Source organism: Pseudomyrmex gracilis, unplaced genomic scaffold, assembly GCF_002006095.1.
Source record: "Pseudomyrmex gracilis isolate BER0280 unplaced genomic scaffold, ASM200609v1 scaffold_10, whole genome shotgun sequence".
In the NCBI taxonomy this organism is placed as follows: Eukaryota; Metazoa; Arthropoda; class Insecta; order Hymenoptera; family Formicidae; genus Pseudomyrmex; species Pseudomyrmex gracilis.
The window spans coordinates 511,702-532,415 of NW_018020594.1; the positions used below are offsets into that span (position 1 = coordinate 511,702).

General features: G+C 32.8%; 5 protein-coding genes across 20 annotated transcripts; 2 read left to right on the top strand and 3 right to left on the bottom strand.

Annotated features, from left to right (window-relative positions):
* The first annotated feature begins 209 nt into the window (after window positions 1-209).
* LOC109862757 (peroxisomal acyl-coenzyme A oxidase 3-like) lies at window positions 210-16,372 on the top strand. Of its 9 annotated transcripts, XR_002251210.1 has the most exons (13): window positions 7,302-7,345; window positions 9,152-9,302; window positions 9,409-9,534; window positions 9,689-9,841; window positions 9,927-10,074; window positions 10,147-10,437; window positions 10,511-10,674; window positions 10,760-11,003; window positions 11,147-11,377; window positions 11,485-11,639; window positions 12,016-12,309; window positions 12,394-12,608; window positions 16,298-16,372. XR_002251210.1 is itself a non-coding variant. In XM_020442917.1 (12 exons), exons 2-12 carry the CDS (start codon window positions 9,174-9,176, stop codon window positions 12,481-12,483), a joined length of 2,025 nt encoding a protein of 674 aa, XP_020298506.1. In that variant the 5' UTR covers window positions 210-395; window positions 9,152-9,173; the 3' UTR covers window positions 12,484-12,751. The 9 variants fall into 9 exon arrangements, 8 of the variants coding, with proteins under 8 accessions (XP_020298506.1, XP_020298492.1, XP_020298484.1 ...); XM_020442917.1 differs by lacking the exons at window positions 7,302-7,345; window positions 16,298-16,372 and adding an exon at window positions 210-395 and having other exon boundaries at window positions 12,394-12,751; XM_020442903.1 differs by lacking the exons at window positions 7,302-7,345; window positions 16,298-16,372 and adding an exon at window positions 2,563-2,649 and having other exon boundaries at window positions 12,394-12,751.
* LOC109862800 (ionotropic receptor 40a) lies at window positions 830-4,292 on the bottom strand. 2 transcript variants are annotated; one of them, XM_020442944.1, is made up of 7 exons: window positions 4,112-4,292; window positions 3,590-3,898; window positions 3,226-3,328; window positions 2,774-3,060; window positions 2,286-2,615; window positions 1,736-2,123; window positions 830-1,596 (listed from the first exon to the last, which is right to left on the bottom strand). In XM_020442944.1, the coding sequence occupies exons 1-7, from the start codon at window positions 4,192-4,194 to the stop codon at window positions 1,312-1,314; spliced, it is 1,785 nt and encodes a 594-aa protein (XP_020298533.1). In that variant the 5' UTR covers window positions 4,195-4,292; the 3' UTR covers window positions 830-1,311. The 2 variants fall into 2 exon arrangements, with proteins under 2 accessions (XP_020298533.1, XP_020298539.1); XM_020442950.1 differs by lacking the exon at window positions 2,286-2,615.
* On the bottom strand, window positions 12,845-15,793 carry LOC109862811. Its single transcript, XM_020442958.1, has 3 exons — window positions 15,317-15,793; window positions 15,024-15,240; window positions 12,845-14,791 (listed from the first exon to the last, which is right to left on the bottom strand). The coding sequence occupies exons 2-3, from the start codon at window positions 15,141-15,143 to the stop codon at window positions 13,166-13,168; spliced, it is 1,746 nt and encodes a 581-aa protein (XP_020298547.1). The 5' UTR covers window positions 15,144-15,240; window positions 15,317-15,793; the 3' UTR covers window positions 12,845-13,165.
* Window positions 15,929-19,680, bottom strand: LOC109862818 (beta-1,3-glucosyltransferase). 7 transcript variants are annotated; one of them, XM_020442965.1, is made up of 10 exons: window positions 19,593-19,680; window positions 18,324-18,425; window positions 18,125-18,234; window positions 17,775-17,963; window positions 17,554-17,681; window positions 17,313-17,487; window positions 16,887-17,022; window positions 16,668-16,815; window positions 16,309-16,579; window positions 15,929-16,165 (listed from the first exon to the last, which is right to left on the bottom strand). In XM_020442965.1, exons 2-10 carry the CDS (start codon window positions 18,394-18,396, stop codon window positions 16,001-16,003), a joined length of 1,395 nt encoding a protein of 464 aa, XP_020298554.1. In that variant the 5' UTR covers window positions 18,397-18,425; window positions 19,593-19,680; the 3' UTR covers window positions 15,929-16,000. The 7 variants fall into 7 exon arrangements, with proteins under 7 accessions (XP_020298554.1, XP_020298550.1, XP_020298578.1 ...); XM_020442961.1 differs by lacking the exon at window positions 19,593-19,680 and adding an exon at window positions 19,028-19,112; XM_020442989.1 differs by lacking the exon at window positions 19,593-19,680 and adding an exon at window positions 18,969-18,990.
* LOC109862846 (probable low affinity copper uptake protein 2) lies at window positions 19,432-20,690 on the top strand. The gene is made up of 4 exons (XM_020443002.1): window positions 19,432-19,520; window positions 19,611-19,870; window positions 20,165-20,388; window positions 20,450-20,690. The coding sequence occupies exons 2-4, from the start codon at window positions 19,611-19,613 to the stop codon at window positions 20,551-20,553; spliced, it is 588 nt and encodes a 195-aa protein (XP_020298591.1). The 5' UTR covers window positions 19,432-19,520; the 3' UTR covers window positions 20,554-20,690.
* The last annotated feature ends 24 nt before the right edge of the window (window positions 20,691-20,714 follow it).

A 20,714-nucleotide genomic window follows, 5' to 3' on the forward strand; every position in this document is an offset into this window, starting at 1 on the left:
CGCTTTTCACTAATCAACGCTCGGTGTCAAATCACCAGTGTCTGCATGAGAATTCAGCCTAAGACATAAGAAAATCAACCAATCAAAGCTTTCTAGAATAAAAATGGAAGGCTGAATTGGTTGATGTTCTTATGTCTTATGCGTTATGCGTTATGCGTTATGCAAAAGTCTGTACTTCGGCCTTCTCTCTGTTATCAGTCTTCTCTCTGGCTGAACCCAGCCAATGATTGAACATATATGTACATATATAAGTTTTGAAGGTTAGGTTACAAGAAATATTGTTGTTATGAATGATAAAAAAGAAGAAAATATACCTGATAAAGCACAAGAATTGGCGAAATCTGCTGTCTTGACGCCTAGTACTTCTCTTCCAGCTGGTACAGCAACAATAAAGGGTAATTTACCGCTCGTTATTAGTAAAGTATAAATTAAACAAATCAAATCAACGCTCGCAATAACAAATAATAAATAAGATAATAAGGTCAATCGAGCTAAAATACTTAGGTGTTAACAAAAAATTTTTTTAATATAACAAATAATTAATTCAAAAAACAAACGTTTCGGCCCTGACTTGAGCCTTCTTCAGTGTGAGAAAAAATATAAATAAATATAAAAAAATATACAAAGTGAGTTTACATAATAATAATGATCAACGCAATAAATACATAAGAAAAGATGTTAATCAAGAAGGAAATAATGTAGTTTTTTAGTCTCACTCGGAATGCAGATCATCCTTGAAAATGTCAGTTTGTAAATTGTTGATGAGTGTAACAAGTTTATGTTGAAAATTTGAAAGTCAAACACTGAAAATGTAAATAAAGTAATAAAGTATAATATTAGTATACGTCGTATATAAATTGTTACGCAGTTCAGTCCTCAATGTTTTTGTAAACACGTTGTTATTGTAACTTGTATTCGCTCGTGAAGAATAATCGTTAGATTCTCTTTCTCTTGCGTTTTATTATATTTAAAGATATGGATACTACGTTAGCGAAAATTATTATTCACTGAGAAGTCAAGTCAACCATGTAAGTATTGGCATGTTCAGACATTTTCATTGATTTTCAGTAAGAGAAATAAAAAGACAGATGTACGCATTATTATATATAAATTATTTTTAGTTACATATTTACACGCGAATATACATATATGTACATGTATATTATCTTTATTTCACTCTTTATATCGCTAATTATAGTAAGATTTATATTAAGATTTTCCTATGAATATTTATACACATTTCATAAATTGTAAGACATTGTTCTGTCTTATTAATCTAAGCAAGATAAAAATAAGACTACATTAAGTGCATCAAGTTTTAAAAGTAGTTTTACTTTTGTAAAATATATCGAGATGATACTTATCGTATTTTGGGTCTTTTAAAACAACATATTTCCAATGTATAATTTCACCAATTAAAGCGAGAAAACTAAGAAAATAACCGATCAGGAGAGCAATGAGAGCCCCGTACAGTTTGCGCAAGTTTACTAAAGCTTTTTCTGACTCAAGTTTTTGTTGAAATTCATTGATCTTCGACTCTTCCATAACGTCGCTCAACCACTTGCGCACCAAACCGATTTCTGTCAACCGTCTTATCTGAAACAAAATAATTAATATTCTTTAATGATTGAACTTTTTGATCTGACAGATAAGAGATTGCATTTTTTGTCAACATGCCTTGTAGATATCTTATTTCTTGTTTTCATTATTTAAAAAAAAAACAAAATACACGTACCCATAAATCCACATGTGGTTTCAGCGGAGAATTCTTTTCCAACCCTAATGCGATCGGCATATGAACAAAACATTCTTCCATAATGTGCAGATTGTACTTCATTGGCGACTCAGTGTTTTTCTTGCTCTTGTTCCGATGACCATTTCCATTCTCGAAAATCCGTTTTCCGCGAATGTGTCGCAATAAATACGAGCTTTCGTAATAGCAGAACGTCCCGTTTTCCACCTGATTAACGGCATCTTCCTCGTTTTCCGTCAACTCGAACTTGTTTCCGATCTCCTGACTTTGCGGATCCGAAGAAGTGAGAAAAAACTCCTTGCTCTTTTCGTTCCATCCTCCCACCGCCAGCGACGATCTTGTTAGCTGAGCCAAAGTATCGATGGTTACCCTGAAATAAATGAAACAAATATAAAAGTCCACGGACAGCAAACTGCTAGATTTTAAATCGTATAGAAAAACTTTTCCGACAACACACACACACACACACATCTTTCTCTTTTTTTCTATTCTTCAATTAAATTCACATCCTATTTATCACTATACACAGTACTTGGCGACAGGATGCGAGAGGGTGGCCGTCATGCTGGCGCGATAAGTGACCGACGCCAAAATGCTGTAGATCCACCACCAGCCAATAAAAATTCTTACTGCCCAGGCATTTGGCAAACGTGGCAAAGAGACTTGAAGCAACATGCTGTACATGTACAATATGCTGTTCTGAAACTCGGTAAACAGGTACAGACTGTTCGTACTGTCATTTGTTTCATCGCGCTTTAAACACGTAAGCGAGCTTATGTGCTTCAGATAAAACAATGCGAAAATGTGGATGGCTCCACCGCCTATTAACAGAGTACAAAGAAGTGCGATCCATGTGTTCAGTCTGAAAACGCGAAAAAAATGGAACTTTGGAAAGTGTAAGTTATAATTTCATCACATAATTTCAAACACACAATCGATGTTTTTAGTGTTCTATATATTTTTATAAACCGCGTAATAATAATCTGAAAATATCAATATACGTATGTATGCCACACGTACCTGAAGGGTAGTATCAGTAATTTCCACGAATTATCCGTCAATGATTCCGGCGTTAGGAAAGTTAGACATTCCGTGTTGTATGGTGTGGATAGGTCGAGATAATTCAGATTATGTATCGTGTAATGCAGATCTCCAAGGAAGAAATCGGCATTTCCGGCGATCGCTTCGCCGAGAAGACCCGTGTAACTGTCGTTATCCCCTACTTTACCCCATTTCTCGCTCGCAATGTCAGAGGGCATGTAGTAATTTGGTTTGAAGTTCATCGCCTTTGCTATGACTCGTAGTAACTGGAACAATAAATCAACCTCAATCACGATTTCTGAATTATAATAATTTTTCGTCTCACTCGACGAGTATCACGTGATTGTGTCTTTAATAATTATTCATTATTAATTATTTAATTGCACACATAATTCTTCTGTTTTTCTCTATGTGTGACTTTAAATACATACTTCGAATTCGATACCTAAAGCTCTGCTAGAATTTGTGTTGCTATGTTGATAGTAATCTCGCGACGCCTCCGTCACGGCCGGTATGTGTTCGAATACCGCAACTCTGCAAAAAAAAGTTTCTAGAATCAATATTGAGAGATTATTAATTATGTTTTTCACGGATTTCAAATTGTCTGCAAAATACTAAAAAATCAAGAATGAAGTTCGAATTAAACGCATTTATAATCCGCAAATTTTTTTTTTATCTCTTTCTCTTTGAAATTATAGAAAACTGCACATTTATATACAGAAATTTTAATTTTTGTATGATTTTGTTCTCAAATTTTTCATCGTTTACAACAAAGTAAGCACATAACGTACTAACCGCAAAGCGCTGCCGTGAAGATTGTTGGTTTTCGATACGTAATGATCATTGCCGTAACGCAATTTACCGTTTTGCCACGTATCGATGTATCTGATTGTTGTAAGATCTTTCGTCCGCGACGGATAATAGACGGTATTGAGATCGATTTTTTCGTAGATCAGCTGTTCGCCCGAACGATACTTGTACGTATCGTATTGTCGTACGAACATCACATTAACGATTCGATTCCAGATGTAATGCAATTCGGGTCGAAACAACCGATTATCGTACAGAAGTAAAAAGTAACCACGTGTGTTGATCAGACGTTCCCTGTGACGGTATATAATCAGAAATATTACTTACAATATTTGTATTATAGTATTATTACAAAGACACATTTAATGTAAAGAGTTGCATAAAACAAATATAAAATTGTCGTGTGTGTTTGATAGAATTATTGTGCGGAGAGATAAGAATTGATAAATAATTGTTATAAGATTTCTATTGCGTTATACCATTTTTTTTTGTTACTTTTTTGCTCACCTTTCGACATACTGCAAAAAGCGTGATGTTAGCAGTCCGTTAGCTATCAATATAATATAGACATCACAGCTCGCTGCTTTCATATGCTGAAGTATTTTCGCTATTATCTTTCTCGGTTGTACAAAATCCTCATTATCGCGTAATGCGATCTGTGAATACAAGTAATATATTATACTTTAGATTTAATTAAAAAATGCACAATATCTAAATATATAAATAATATAAGATACTAAAAATATTTGATATAAACTAAAAAAAGAGGACTTTTTTCTCATTGTGCGTATGGTAGTATGTGGAAAGCCATATATGATCCACAAAAAAACTTGAAACGTGATCAAGACGTAATAACCAGCAAGCAAATACGATCACATGCCAGTAATATGTTAGCAAATATGCTTGAACTGTTTTATTAGTGGAATGAATCTTAATTAAATTCTAAAGGTCATATATTATACATCGTGACCTTTAAGAATTTAGTTAAGATTCAGTTTACGAGAAAGAAAGAAAAATAAAGATAAAACCGAAAAGTTTCAAATTAATATACATGTGAAAATATTAATATATTAATATTTTAATTTTTCTGTATAGTATAATTTTTTATGTGTATATTTTCATGCAGAAATAACAAAAGTAAGTAACTACATACGTTGATCTATATTATATAACTATATCAAATGTAACTATATCAAACGTTGATTTATATTATATAACTATATCAATTGTCAGTTAATTTTATTTAATATCTTTATGTCTACATTATCGTGCATAAGAATATGCTTTACATATATTCAGTTTCTTTGTATCGTGTATATTAATTATACATGATACAAAGTATAAAATATGTACGATAGGATAGGTCAATATCTACAGTCCCGCTACTCACAACCGTAACTTAAATGATGTATTCCTGAGACGATTTTGAGACAAAACTTCTAATATCATATTGTCGGGGCTATAATAGTTTTTGAATTATAAGCGTTTAAAAGTGACCTATTGGATGGCTTATATCTCGCGCGTTCAGATACAGCGCACTGTGCGCGATACTGTGTTCTTATATCTTGATAATTAGATAATGAAACAGAAATTATCTCAAAACATTTTGTCATTAAATCATATTTTAATACATATAATTAATATACAGTTTGTATGTGAAGAAAAAACAATTTTATCAAATTCTTGCAAATTTTTAATTATAACGTTTTTGACAAGCTGTCAAAGTTATGGTATGAAACTAGTAGCGCTAGCGTATTGATTGATTGTTCTCGCTTGTAGTAAAGTTGCTGCAATCAATAATTTTTTATATACTCGAGAAATTGATTGATTTTTTTTCTATTTATGTGACAGTTATTTAATTTATTACAATAGGAAATATTTTTGTAAATTTAAATTAATAACAAACAACAAGTCTTAAGAATTAATTTGTAATAAATTAAATACCTGTCATAAATAAAAAAATAATTTCAATTTCTCGAGTATATCAACAATTATTGATTGCAGCGACTTTACTACAAGCGAGAACAATCAATCAATACGCTAGCGCTACTAGTTTCATACTATAACTTTGACAGTTTGTCAAAAACGTTATAATTAAAAATTTGCAAGAATTTGATAAAATTGTTTTTTCTTCACATACAAACTGTATTAATTATATGTATTAAAATATGATTTAATGACAAAATGTTTTGAGATAATTTCTGTTTTATTATCTAATTATCAAGATATAAGAACACAGTATCGCGCACAGTGCGCTGTATCTGAACGCGCGAGATATAAGCCATCCAATAGGTCACTTTTAAACGCTTATAATTCAAAAACTATTATAGCCTCGACAATATGATATTAGAAGTTTCGTCTCAGGAATATGTCATTTAAGTTACGGTTGTGAGTAGCGGGACACCCTGTATATTTAGATCGTCTAAAGTTAAGATTTTTTTATCTTAAAATGAATATTAAACTTAAGCATAAGATTGGACTGTAATTGATTGGTGCAGTTATATATCTTTCTTCGGATTGAAAGATCGGACTATATGAGAATACCGGTCATATATATGTGCAAATTATTATTTACGTTATATGAGAGAGAAGCCGATATTCCTGAATTTATATGCACATCAAGTAGTCTGCGATAAGCGTAATCTGTAACATAAGTCATACAACTGCTGCGAGTGGCGAGTTCTTCCACGACTCGTTCGATGAGCGATTTCAGATTGTTAATTTTACTATCGCACTGCTGCATTTGTTTGAAATTTATCCTGCAATTGTACAAAGACATTTCTTTGGTAATTGTTATTATTCTATTCAAATCTTGCAAATGCGTTTGGAGATTTATATTTCGTATATTTTCGTATATTTTGTTTGCTAAAAACACCTTGTATATTTTATGTTTGCCAAAACAGCTTGCTCTATACATTTCTTATAATATTATAATGGATAACTTCAAATTAATTGTAGTTAACTCAAAAAAAAAACAAAAAAAACAACTGTCACTTTTAAATTACCTGGCATGAGTACATTGTAAAGTTAAGATAAAAACTAACAACGTCACTCTGGGGCGCATGTCGGAATATTTATCTGCAATTTATTCAACGGGTTCGAATAATGTTTTGCTCGTATATCGATGTATTGATTTCTCGAAGCCGTTTAATTTTCTCTTTTGTAGCGATATTTAATATTTAACGATCTCGTTTGTAGTAGACCTACATTTCTATACAAATCTTCATTACGTGTTCATTAGACGTCACATGTAGTTACTGACGTTTAATGGACGTTACGTGTGTACGGTAATTGTCTCATCTATATAATATGATAATTGTTGATAATTGTTGATTAATCTTGCATACATCGAAAATTTTTGAATGCTATTACTTGATCGAATGATGCGTTGAAGATTTCAATGTGTATTTATAAATTTATGTTTGTGTGGCACAAGATATTTGTTGCGCAAGAATTATTTTTGCAAATACACAAGTAATAAAATAAACAAGAGTTTATCAAAAATTTAAGATTTTATTTTTTTTAATCTCGGAAAGCAGTTTAAGTCATTTTTATTTTTGGTTCGAATTAAAATTTCTCATATCTTTTAAAATTTAATTTTTATTTATCAGTTATTTTCAATGATTTATGATAAATTTGATTGATACGCGATTAATATATAATCGGTCAAAGTGACAGAAAACAACTTAAATGAAAAAAAACCTGAGATATGCTAAGTTACGTGCGATCTGCAGGCGTGCGGTTTGTGTTCTTTTATATATCGAAGCTTTATCTGTTTTATACAGTCTATCAGAATACTCGTTCAGGCGCGTTACGAATACTCTACCTACCTACTACGTAGTGCGACGTAATCAAGTCGTTTTAGTAGATATTCTACATCTTTCGAACTCGTGTATGTATTGTGATGTTGGAATTTATTTCAGTGATTATTATAAAACAAAAATAAGTATACGTGCACACAAGAAAGTGATAGAAAAGTTTTATGTTAAAAGTTGATATTTATAGTTCAATTACTTTTTTTTAGCTTTAATTTCTAAAAATAAATTATTGCTTGAGTTCTGAAGTGAGAGCAAAATTAATGCAATATGAACTTTAATTAGTGCGTATCAATGATGTCACTACACAAATGTGTTCGACTTATTTATTAATAAATTCAACAGTGTCTTTTTAATAGAGACAGCTTGAAAAATATTCCACATATCAGAGGAGAATAATTTTAATTAGTTTAGTTGTTAATTCATTAATTTAGTTAGTTTAGTAATCAACAAGTTATTACAATCATTTATAAATAGTTGTCGGTAAAAACATAAATAAAACATGAAGAAAAGAGAAAGTCAATATAGGCGTGAACATTGAAGTTTGTCCCCTGTAAAGTACAAAATTGCTTGTCACGCCGTCTGCTTTGCTCTATCTTTAGTGACGCCTAGAGACAAATATCTCAATTATAAAACAATAGATTTGTTTCATAAAGCCCATTCTACATTAAACGTAAGATGCAATCGCAAATAGCAGGTCTCGTGGAATTGACCAATCACGTTGGTCAATTGGCTGATTTAATCAATGCGATTAGTCAATTCTATTCGAGATTTACTTGAGTTTGCGTCTTGCGCTTAATATAGAACAGGCTTAATGTATACTGGAAAAAAAGAAAAGAAGAAGACATATAGTTGATGTGTTTTTTATGTTTGTGCAATTCATACTGTATAATAAATAAACTACAATGGGTGCGGTCAAAGTCTCATTGCAAATGTTTTGATGCATCGTTTTATCTTTATTCTTCGTTAAATGTTGAATAAAGATAGACAGATGCTTCGAAACAAGCGCAGTGAAACTTTGACCGAACTCAATATGATTACATAAAAGAAAAATTTTATATAATTCAAAGTGCAAAAAGAAATTGTTAAAAATGTAATGATAAAAAAAGAAGAATGATTAAACATCGATGTTTGAGCACTGATAACTTATCTACACACTTGAATTCTGTAAATCAAGATCAACTCGTATTTTATATATTCAATTTTCTTCTATTTTTACACATATCATTGTTGTATAAATACTTTCATCAGAAATACGAGTAATCACATTTGCTATAAAAGTTATATCAAGTGGATATTAGTGGAATAGCTGTGATGAAAGGAGACTTTGCGAGTTTGAATTGTGCGGAAATTTGCTGTGTCACAAATATGGCCGATATTCAAAGTCCGTTCTGATATTTAAGATATATTTATCTTAAAATGGTGCATCTTATTGAGATACAGATTTGACATTTGACACGAGATTACACTTGTGCAAAAAATATGAGCAACGCAAAAAATCTTGTGCTTTTTACGCGTCCTATTAGTTATTGTGATGAGTAACGTTGCTACTTGTTAAATCGGACTTGACCTCTTGAAAAACTTTTGTATACAAAAATCTAAAGTTTACGTTACATACATATGGTATAGATTTTCGTATTGAAAAGTATTCAAAAAGACTCAGGTATCGAGAAGCCTTAATAATGGCAAATTTGGTTCGTAGATGTTATTTACGTGCAATGTACAATTTCAGTTTGACAAGAGGTAAACACGCGATGCCTAACATCAATAATTTGATAAAAGATTTGCCCCATGGACCACTGGATGCTTATAGAAAACAAGCAACATTCAACTGGAAATCGCTCAAACTAACTTTAGAAGGAGAAGATGGTGTGGAGGCTCAGGTATTACAATCAAGATATATATATATATATATAGGACATGTATTTACATTTAAAAGTACACCAAAGAGAACAGTAATTTAAAGTATTTTGGTGTATGAATATTTAGAACAGAATATGGAGAATTATTGAAACCCATCCGGCATTTCAAAGAACAAAAAGATCACTTACCTTGGATGAAGCTCGAAGACGCTGCAATGCTCAAATGCGAGTAATTGCGGAGAATGACTTATTTGTAATTATAATTTATATGTATAATAATTGCCTGATTGTATTTCATATATTCTGTAATTGTTGTAAAAGATATATTCAAACTCATTACATCTAATTTTTGGTTTTTTATATAATTTATACATATTTATATACTAATGTTTGTTTAATTTTTATAGCAATTTTCAAATAGACATAGTATTTATCTCCATCAGTGTTGTTTATCTGCAGCAATAAAATTTGGTATTTCTCGTGGCATGGTACCAAGTGCTTTAATGACACTGGGCACTGAACAGCATCAGCCTTTTTTACAAGAAATTATTGATGGAAATGTATGTACGAAACAATATATTGTAACACATATGAGATCATTATTATAATATATACACACATATAAATATATAATATTGTATTTAGTACACTTGCTGCTTTGCTCTGACTGAAATCTCTCACGGGACTAATACAAGAGGCATGCAAACCACAGCAACATATGATGTAGCAACAAAAAGTTTTATTCTTCATACACCCAGCTTTGAAGCTGCAAAGTGTTGGGTAGGTAATTTAGGTAAGTTGAATTTTTTCAGTGCTTGTAATGAATAAGAGATGTATTATTATTATTAATGTAATATGTATTTAGGAAAATCTTCCACACATGCAATTGTATATGCTCAACTAATTACACCGGATAGAACAAACCATGGTTTACATCCTTTCATTGTGCCAATTCGTGATCCAGAAACTCACTTACCTTATCCCCGTGTTACCGTGGGCGATATGGGTGAGAAAATAGGACTCAATGGAATAGATAATGGATTTGTAATATTCGACAATTATCCTATACCGCGTATATGCTTGTTAAATCGTACAGCTGATGTCAGCGAAAGCGGACAGTATATACTTGCTGTAAAAAATGAACGAAAAAGATTTGGTGAGCACATTAGCATTAGCAGATTCAACAATAATAAATTTATTCTATTAGTATCTTATTTGTATTGTTATAGGAGCATCTCTGGGAGCATTGTCGGCAGGTCGTGTCACTATTACTGGACTGTGTACGCAGTGTTTGTTACTTGCGTTGACGATTGCTATACGTTATTGTGCGGTAAGGAAACAGTTTGGTCCTACTCCGGATAATGAATTGCCTGTTATTGAATATCAAACACAGGTGAGTATCTTAGTACGATTTTTATTTCGATATTCGAAGAAAACATATAACAATTATTTCTCAATTTGTCTTGTGTGTGTCTCAGCAATGGCGAATCATTCCTCACTTAGCTACATTATATACAATGAAAATATTTTCAAGTAACTTCTTAAACATATTAGTGGAATTTAATCTCGAACGTCTTTCGGGAAGAAACGATGACTGGATTGTCGATCTAGGAGTAGAAATGCATGCTTTATCTTCTGCAGCGAAACCTCTGTGCTCCTGGCTTGCTCGTGATGCCATTCAGGATTGCAGAGAATCTTGCGGTGGTCACGGATATTTGAAAAGTACGTGTAGATAGTATTACACACATTTATGTGATGTACATGTGTTACATGTATACATACATAAAAATAATTTTTTTAATAGTATATAAAAAATATTTTTTAATAAAACAATTACACATTAATAATTCAATTTATCTTATTAGTGTCGCGCTTGGGTGACTTAAGAGCTGAAAACGATGCAAACTGTACGTACGAGGGTGAAAACAATGTACTCATTCAGCAAACAAGTAATTGGTTATTGACTCAATGGGCTAATGTAATTAATGGACAATCTGTGCAATCTCCACTTCATACTATAGATTTTATTGGCGCAAAAGAAATATTTAATATGAGATTTAATCAAACTACAGTAGAAGATACAATGAGGGTTGAAAGTATGAAAAAAAAACAAACTTTTACTATAACAAGATATATATTAAAATTTATGAGTTCAATATTTGCGGGTTTACATGTCATTAATATTCTATTTTTTCATTTATAGATCTGCTAGAAGCTTTCAAGTGGCTAGTTTGCTATTATTTAAAAAAGACATACGAACGTGTAAAAAATCTCAAAGCAAGTGGAATGACTGATTTTGATGCAAGAAATAATTCTCAATCGTTTTTGGCGCGAACCCTGTCTCTCGTATATGCAGAAGTAAATACATACATAATATTGTTGCGTTCTTGTCCGATTCGTTTTTTTCAAAATATATATATATATCGCGGTTAATAAAATAAATACTTTATTTGCCACAGAACAAAACCTAATGCAATCTTCGCATTTTTCTTTCATTTGATCGCTTCAATTTGTTTCTTCACTCCGTTCATGGGAAACATCGCAATATACAAAGGCGACCGCAACACTACTTTAAAAATTATTTTGTTTTTAATGAAAAAATTACGTTTTTAAGAATTTTATTTTTAATGAAATGCACGTTTTTGTATAATATTCTTTCTGTGTAACCAATCACATTCTATCGTAACTCTGTCACAGAACACAAACTAATATTAATTTCTTGGTCTTCTTCTAGCACGTGTTGATAGCAGAGTTTGTTAAAACACTAAAAGATCCGAAATGGAAAGCAAATGAACGAGAAGTGTTAACTAAATTGTGTTCTCTATTCGCGGCTGTAACATTAGAGAAAAGAATGGGAGATTTGTACGCGGGTGGTTATGCTTCGCCTAATTCTAACATAGATGGCTTTCTGCGAGAAGGAATCATAACATTATGCAAAGAATTAGCCAGTGATGCGGTTGCGTTGATTGATGTTTTGGCACCACCGGACTTTGTTGTTAATTCTCCTCTCGGAATGTCCGATGGCCAGGTATTTTGCTTCTAATTATTTTATGTTGAATTTATGATCAAAAGAGATAAATATAGATGTGTAAAATTATAATTTCTTATCTAGGTGTACAAGCACATGAAAGAATGGATATTCGAGAACAAAGAGAATTTTGAACGTCCATCGTGGTGGAGGGAAATTCGCCCAAAATTGTAAACATCACAAATTATAAGATCAACTCACAAGATCGATTCTATCGAAATCACTTCTATTCCTTTTTATCTATGGACTTGGCGATATCTTCGAAATGTAGAATCTAAACTCATTGGTATTTTTACAAGGTTGGTTTAAATAATAATAATAGAATATTTTAATAATATATATCGTGATAATATTGTTGTTTTATATGGGTCGGTTATTTCTTTACTTTTTGCGAGAGAAGACAAAAAATAAAGCTGTACGTCGCAAGAATCTTACACTGTCAGTTTGTTATGTGATCAATAATTATTTCTTTAATATCAAATTAATATTTTTAACATAAGATCGATAAAAAATATATATTTTTTATATATTATAATCTAAAGAAGAATTGTTATACCTATATATATATATATATATCACAAAACATTTTATTACATAAATAACATAGACATAAAATCAAGACGGAGCGCCGCGACTCCGAAACGCCGAAAGTCGAACGCGAAGCGACGCGATCGGAAACTCGATCGATCGATTCGCTCCGTGGTGCGGGTGAGTGCGCGCGCTCGCTCGAACAAACCGTTATGTTAACCGCGACACGTGAATTACATCACGATACGCGTCGATCGATAAATGTGTGCAAACAAATGTCACAAATCGAATCGCATTTATACGACTAGATATACATTTAGTTCAAATATTACAACTTGTCCTCAATGTGCGAATTGAATACATTTGTTTCGAGCGGTTCGTATGATTCATCGGAGTCGTCGTCGTCATCATCGTCGCCGTCGTCGTCACCGTTGATCAAAGCGAGTCCGCAGGATTCGAGAGTTTTTTTGATCCAACGGCGATACGGATAGACCTTGGTTGAAAACAATTCACCTCGCGGATTCGTGGAACAATCCGATGCCGATGTACCTGAAATCAAGGCGGCCAATTCTGGTTTTCCGTTCGAACGACGGTACACAACAAGACCGCCGGAGTCTCCGTTGCACGGTAACGATCCGTTGTTATGAATACAAAGAATTCGTTCGTCGTCTATGTCGCACTCGTCAGACGGAACACCGAACGTATACGTGTGCATGAGTCGATTCGATTTCTTTTCATCGGTAACCCCACCCCAACTTATAACAGTTAGATTCGCGTTGTCGTAATTGCGTTCCTTCGTGGGTAGTTTTATCGCTTCTATCTTGGCATCGAATTCCATCTCGTCCTCCGTAACCAATAATCCGATATCATTTATGAGACCCGAACGCTTCTTGTGTTCTTTAAACGATTCGATGTCGTATAAAATTCCGCTTTTGTACTTGACCGGACCCACGCGAACGAACACTTCCTCGGGATCTTCTATGTGACGCAAGCAACGCCCAGCTGTGAGTACAGCGCGGTTCGATATTATAACTCCTGTGCAAAACGGTCGCTTTGATTCACCCGCGACAATAGCAGCAACGTACGGAAACTCTCCGGATTTAGCGGTAGTTCCGTTGATGATAAAGAACGGTGGTTTGATCTCGTTCAGAGGAGATATAGGTGCGTTCGATGTTGCAACCGAATCGGTCGATTGCTTTGTTACCGGTGCAACAGTTCGACGATAGTTGCTCTTCAAAAGCGACATCGCCGTTGACGAGTGAACATCCAGCGCGTACTTCCCGAATGCTGAAACGAGTCGATTTGGTGCGACTAACGGTTTCGTTGGTAAAGATTCAGCCTGTTTGATCGCGATTTGAATCTGATTCAATTGTTTAGCATCGAACATACGAACTGTCCATACGGCGTCGTCGTTTACGACACACGGCGAATTGTTCTCGTTGAACAATCCTCCGACTAGGTCACCGTTTTTGTTCAAGAGCATGTCACCGAGCCGAAAGTGACACGGACCGACGTGACCCTCGTTCTCGATACAATTGTACCATCGCGATTCGCATTTGCCGAAATACATCGTGGTTTTTTGAGCTTTATTGCGCAACCACGACAGTACGACGGCCTCGTCGCCGACGCGCCATAGAGTGGACAGGTTCGCAATCGGCAAACTAGATCCAACGTCCACGGGTTCGTTCAATATACCGAGTGTATAATCGTACAAAATGTCGCCTTCTATCAACACGGTTTCGATCACGCGATATCGCTTCGAAGTTTTCACATCGTTCGACCCGACGAAAACGTCGCCGCCGAAGATCAAATTCGGATATACGGTTAAAACAACTCTATCGGAGATCAGAGCGGCTCCGCCGTATCGTCCTTCGATCGCGACGAAGAAAGGATATTCTCCGCTGCGCAATTCACGCGGCATGGGTTGTTTTCCCCATTCGTCGAATACCGGTTCCTGTAACATGAGAAAAAAACGCACGTTGGACAAATTGCGAATTGAAACAATTTACGGCGCGAGGTGAAGAAGTAAGAACCTAAATTAATCTTCTTTAATTGAAAAGGATTCGAACTTTCGCGGCTCTTATTTTTTCACTTCGCGCCGTATATTTTTTTTCAAATTTGCGCGCGTTGCTACGAAGCGCAAATTTGAAAAAATCGATGTACAAACTATACGTAAACTGCAATACCTTTGTTGCGTAAGACGAGAATCTGGCATCGTGCTTGTTGATCGCTTCAATTTTCAACAACACGGAACACAAAGTCAGAGCGACGCACAAGGCGCACGTTCCCGAAGCGATTCGAGTCATATGTGCGAACTCGTATATTTGTGACGTTGTATCAAACTTGTGTTTTTTGTAGTCGCACTATATATCCAATATCGTTTTGTTGCGCGCCGCTAACCTTCTGACAAACAATGCGACAATTGAATAAATTATTACGAACAACTCGATCGAATTACGCAAAGTGTTTTTTTACGTACCTGTCTCTCGTGTACCGCAAATTCACAGACGCGTGCACTTATCTAAGGTACGTGCGAAAGATCGTTCCAATTTATACAAGTTGCATTATCTGCATCGCTCATCGAAAAATGTTTCGTTAATCGTATCGAATGATAAGGAAAAATTCGGAAAAATCGATCGGATAATAAGGAAAAAAGAGGATCAATGATAACAATGTACATGCGACAAAAAAACTCTTTATTATCACTGTTGACAGCTTGTTTTTTTACGATTAGACGCGATTAGCGCTTCGTTATCTCCGCGTTTCGACGTACGGACGACTCGTTTCGGATTCTCGTCCGCTCTTCGAATTCGCAACCCGATCCCGCGATTCCCGTCGCGTCGAGAGCGATACATCGCTCCGCGTTTTCGCGGAAACCAAAACGATCGATCGATACAAACGACGCTTCTCAGTCGCGCTTCGTCTTGATGTTACGTCTATGATAAATAATATATTTTGTTATTGCTATATATATGTACTATTGAATATAAAAAAACTGTTTTATTACTAAAAACGTTTATTATACTAAAAACAACTTTTATACATCTACTTCTCTATAAGATTCTCGATAGATACAAAATAATGTCCGAGAAACGATTTTTTATAATGTGGTTTTGCAATTAGGAATATAAAAAAAAAAAAAAAAATTATAAACGATGAACAATTATAATTCTGTATGTAGTTGTGTTCTTTCTTTATGACTTAAAATACTATCTGTATCTGCAAACCATTCGTCATATATATCTACAGGATCGATATTCCAAAATCCGTGAAATGATATGGGTTCTTGAGACGCTAAATAAGGATAAGCGTAATCTAGGGGACGTGCCTAAAATGATCAAATTTGAGTTAATACGTATCACGTAATTGAGTGTGCATGCGCGCGCACATACGGTTTTTTGAATACGATCTGAATATGTAACAACACTCTGTAAAGGTAGAAAACTCATTTATGAATTAGGAAAAATATACCTGATGAAACAGCGGAGAATGCACAGGTTTAATTCCAAGTATCTTCAGACAATTTCCAAAAAGATACATATCGTCGGGAGTAGTCGCTTCTGGACAAGAACATACTTTTACTATTCGATGAACCAAAGAAGCTGATAAAGCAACTCCCCCACCACTAGTTAAATATTCAAATCCATTATCCAAATCCCATATACGAAAGCCATAACGTTCGCCAATCGCAACTGGACGGTCGGAATTGTAACATGTGAGCAAACGTAATAAACGCACCGGACTGTAACACAATATTGTGAAGTATATTGTTGTAATCTTGAACGCAAATATGGAACTGCTTGATAACTTTAATTCTATTTTATGTTTACCTTAATATGGTGTCATCGTCGCTGATGACAAGCCATTTAAAACGATTTGTTTTTAATATATGGTCAGCTTTTTGTAAGATAGAATAAGTTTTCAAGCAATGTCCCGTGGTTGTGTTTGGTACGACATATGCTTCTGGTAAATTTCTGTCTGCATAAAATCAATTCAGCAACATGAAAATTGAACATACATTGAAGCACATTTAACGCCATTAATCATACCTGCCACGTCACTGAAATATCCAATATTTATCAAGTTTTTTGCCCAAGTGTTTTTAATCACTGGAATTCTGTTTGTATGATATTTGGCACATGTCTTGACAGCAAAATATGTATGCTCTGGAAGTATGGTAAAATTCTGTAAAAATTGTAAAAAAATTTATAACAATTTATTTTTAATAAAGATAATTATTCTTAAATAATTTATTAAGGCTCCTAGATACTACTTTAATGGATTTTATCAACTTGTGTTCTTAAATAGTAGCGGAAACACAAAATCTAATTTATCTTGTTGTAAACTGCGTGATAAAATAAATTTGTGATTTCTCACTTTTGACATTATAATACAATATGATTCAAGTAATTACTCTAGGAACCTTCAAATAGTAATTATATATTTTTGTATAACAGTTTTTGTAAAATACATACGCAAGCCTCCAAGTATCGGACATATGTAGCACAATTAAGAGTAGATACAATACATAGCTTGGACTCATGAGTTAATTTTGTATTCGAACTGTCTAAAACAAATTTTGCAAATTCCCATGCCATATCAATAGAAAACTCATTTTTTAGTTTATAGCTTTCAATATGTTTTATTAATCTGAAAAATATTCAATTAAATTTTATATAGTGATTATTTAATCTAGAAATTAAATGTTCCATATACCTCTGCATTAACACAGAAGTCATGGCAAATCCAGAAGCAAGAAGCGGATATTTAAATGTCTTCTTTATTGCAAAGTGATGAATAATGCTAGGTTCTTGATCAAAAAGTGTCTGTCCAATCCACAGATTCTGTATAAAAACAAATTATTTAGAAAAATTTAAAAATGATCTTTTAAATATAAAATTATTAAGTTCTAGATTAAAATATATTGTGTCTTTTACCTGAGATGAGTTGTAATTGCCAAGAACATTCAATAGTTTCTCTAATTGGACCATAGTATTTTCCAAACAAAAGAAGAACCATTTTATTTCAGAAGCTGTAACTTGTTTTATATATTTTAAAAATGGAGTAATCATCCAAGAACCTTGAATGAAGAAATCTCTATGAGTTAAGAAAATTTTTGGTGATTCCTAAAATAAAGCAAAATATATACAATAAGTATATATTTACAACTTGGTAATGATTATACAAGTATGTTATAACACTATATTATTCTCAATAAAAATATGCATAAAAAACTAATTAATTGTGATATAGTATTTATATGTCAGTTTTTATTTATAAAACATACTTTATCAAAACTAATAGCTTGCTCTTTGATGTGAGTCTCCAAAGATGTAGCAAGAGCTTCATTATAAGGTTCTTCTTGGCTCAATACTACTATTACTATTTCTTTAGATTCTAAAAACATAGTTACAGTCTTTTTATATTTAATTATTTAAAAAAAATGATAAGAAATATATAAAAGTACGTGTAAATTTTAGAAATACCTATTTCATCCGTACTTGCAGTCACAATTAATAATGTGTAAATGAGAAGAGCAAAGTTCATCGCTAATCCCATTTCTATCAAATTGTGTGCTTAGCGCAAAACTAAAAAATAAATAAAAATTTATGTATATTTATTATAACTTTTTGAATAACACACATTTTAATAACACACATTTTTTAATAACACATTTGAATAAAAAACTTCTTTATTTCAAAAATAAAAATTGTTAAAGATTCTTTTTATTTCGAAAACTTCATTATTAAAAAAAAAATTATAATTGAATGCATTTCGTTCATTGACAATTATATCCAAATGTTATTTATTTCTTCTACATATTTCCGCACTTTTCAGTCAATTATGTATACCAAATCTTTAATCAGATCAGAAATAATGTTATAAATGTTATGTCCACGAAAACAGATAAAATGTGATCATCGCTTTAGCACTCATGTCCGATGTTGAATGTGCAAATATTTATACATGTGTCAAGAGCCGAGAGAGAGAAATCAAATTTGTGTTCACAAAAGAAATGTTAAATTTGTTGCATATAAATGTTGCGTTAAAAACTGCATCAGTAAAATTGAACAAAATAAATATCAATTTATTGCAACAAGAAAAGAAAAAAATTATTATTTGCTACCAACTTATACTTCTTTATTTATATAGTTATGTGTACTATCACTTTTACTTCGAGTATCCTAACCTTGCAAATATTGCCGAAGCTTTGGCGCCAACATTTCGTTGATATGTTGTTGGTTGGTTTGTTGTCGCAGCGCAGAACGCAGTGCGTTAAATTGAACACTTTTGAACATTGCTTGTATGTAATACACAATAATATTTCAACACATATGCAGTAAGGTATGTACTTGAAACTTTTTGAAAGAAAGAAAAGAATTATTTGAGTTGCTCAAACTTGTAATTTAGCTGTTATCTGTTTAATGTTGAATCAAAACTAATAATAATAAGGCAAACTTTTATATACATATGTACACACACTATCAGTTATGATTTATATATTGTAAAAAAAAACCGATTACATACAAGTAAATACTAATAATTCAATTCTCTTTTGAACTTTAGATAAAGCTAGTGACAGAATTCCCGATTGTCGCCCCTGACGTTTATGCACTTATTCACAGCTTATCAGTCGTCATGAGTGTTGTATGTCAGAAACATAGAAGACTGAAGTTACTAAAGTTAACATAACCTCAATTTCATCTGTTTTCTTTTGTGTATTATACACACTTGTAAAAAATCTGTGTCCTTACTTATGTTATTCATTGCAGATGCATATGTGGTTTTGGTTTGATGTAAATCTAGGCAGTTTTCTCTTCCCAGGATATAATGTAACCACATTATGGGGTCTTGTAGCAACATGTTTAGGCCTAGCAGCTCTTGCTGTGTTATATGAGGGCATGAAGGTCAACCATATTTATTTACAACAGATTACAATTACTTCTGTACCTAGAACAAACTCATCTTCCTCCGAAAACTTGTCTCTTTTATCCAAAATGACACCAAAAAAATTTAGGAGTTACACAAGATGGTACTTGATATTTCTTTTTATCTTTTCAAGTGATAAACATAATCTGTTCAAGTGTTACTTAAGATACATATGTATATTTATTATTTCAGAAAGTGAAAAAGAAAGGAAAACATATGTTTAGTAATTTTAAAATAAACTGTGCTATTAATATTTAATTTTTGACATGTAGTAGTGCTAGTATTTGTTTTATCTCTTAATTGTCAAAAACTTAAATTCTCCAAAACAATGTTTTTCTTTTTTAGAACAGCAATTAATAAATTTGTTTATTTGACCAAATATTTTATGTATTTGCAGTAGAAGTTGCTTTAAATGGACATTGGAAGTGTTGCACTGGTCTCTTCATACTACACTTGGTTATATTCTAATGCTGGCAGTTATGACATACAATGCATATATCACTATTGCTATTGTAATTGGAGGATGTTTAGGATACTGGATATTTGGTCTTACTCTGGTGCAATTGAACATGCAACGATTTCGTCACAAACCAGAAGTGGAATGTGATAAAAACTGTGATGGTAAGTTTAAACATCTTCAAAAAGACAACTATTCTAAGTTTATTATTGTAATTGCTTACAGATATTTCTACAAACCAACAGAGACGTGCATCAATTGTTTCTGTTGTTGCAGAACAATTAGTCACTGAGGCAACCATTGAATTTCACTCACAAAACAATGCCTAAGGTTACCAAATACAGCAAAAAGTCTGATATTATCTAGAATAATTGTTGCTGTTATTGTGACACTGTCACATTATATATTTACATATTTATATACATTTTTATATCGATATTTTATTTTAATCAACACAAACTAAGATGTGTAGAAAAATTACATTTTTGTA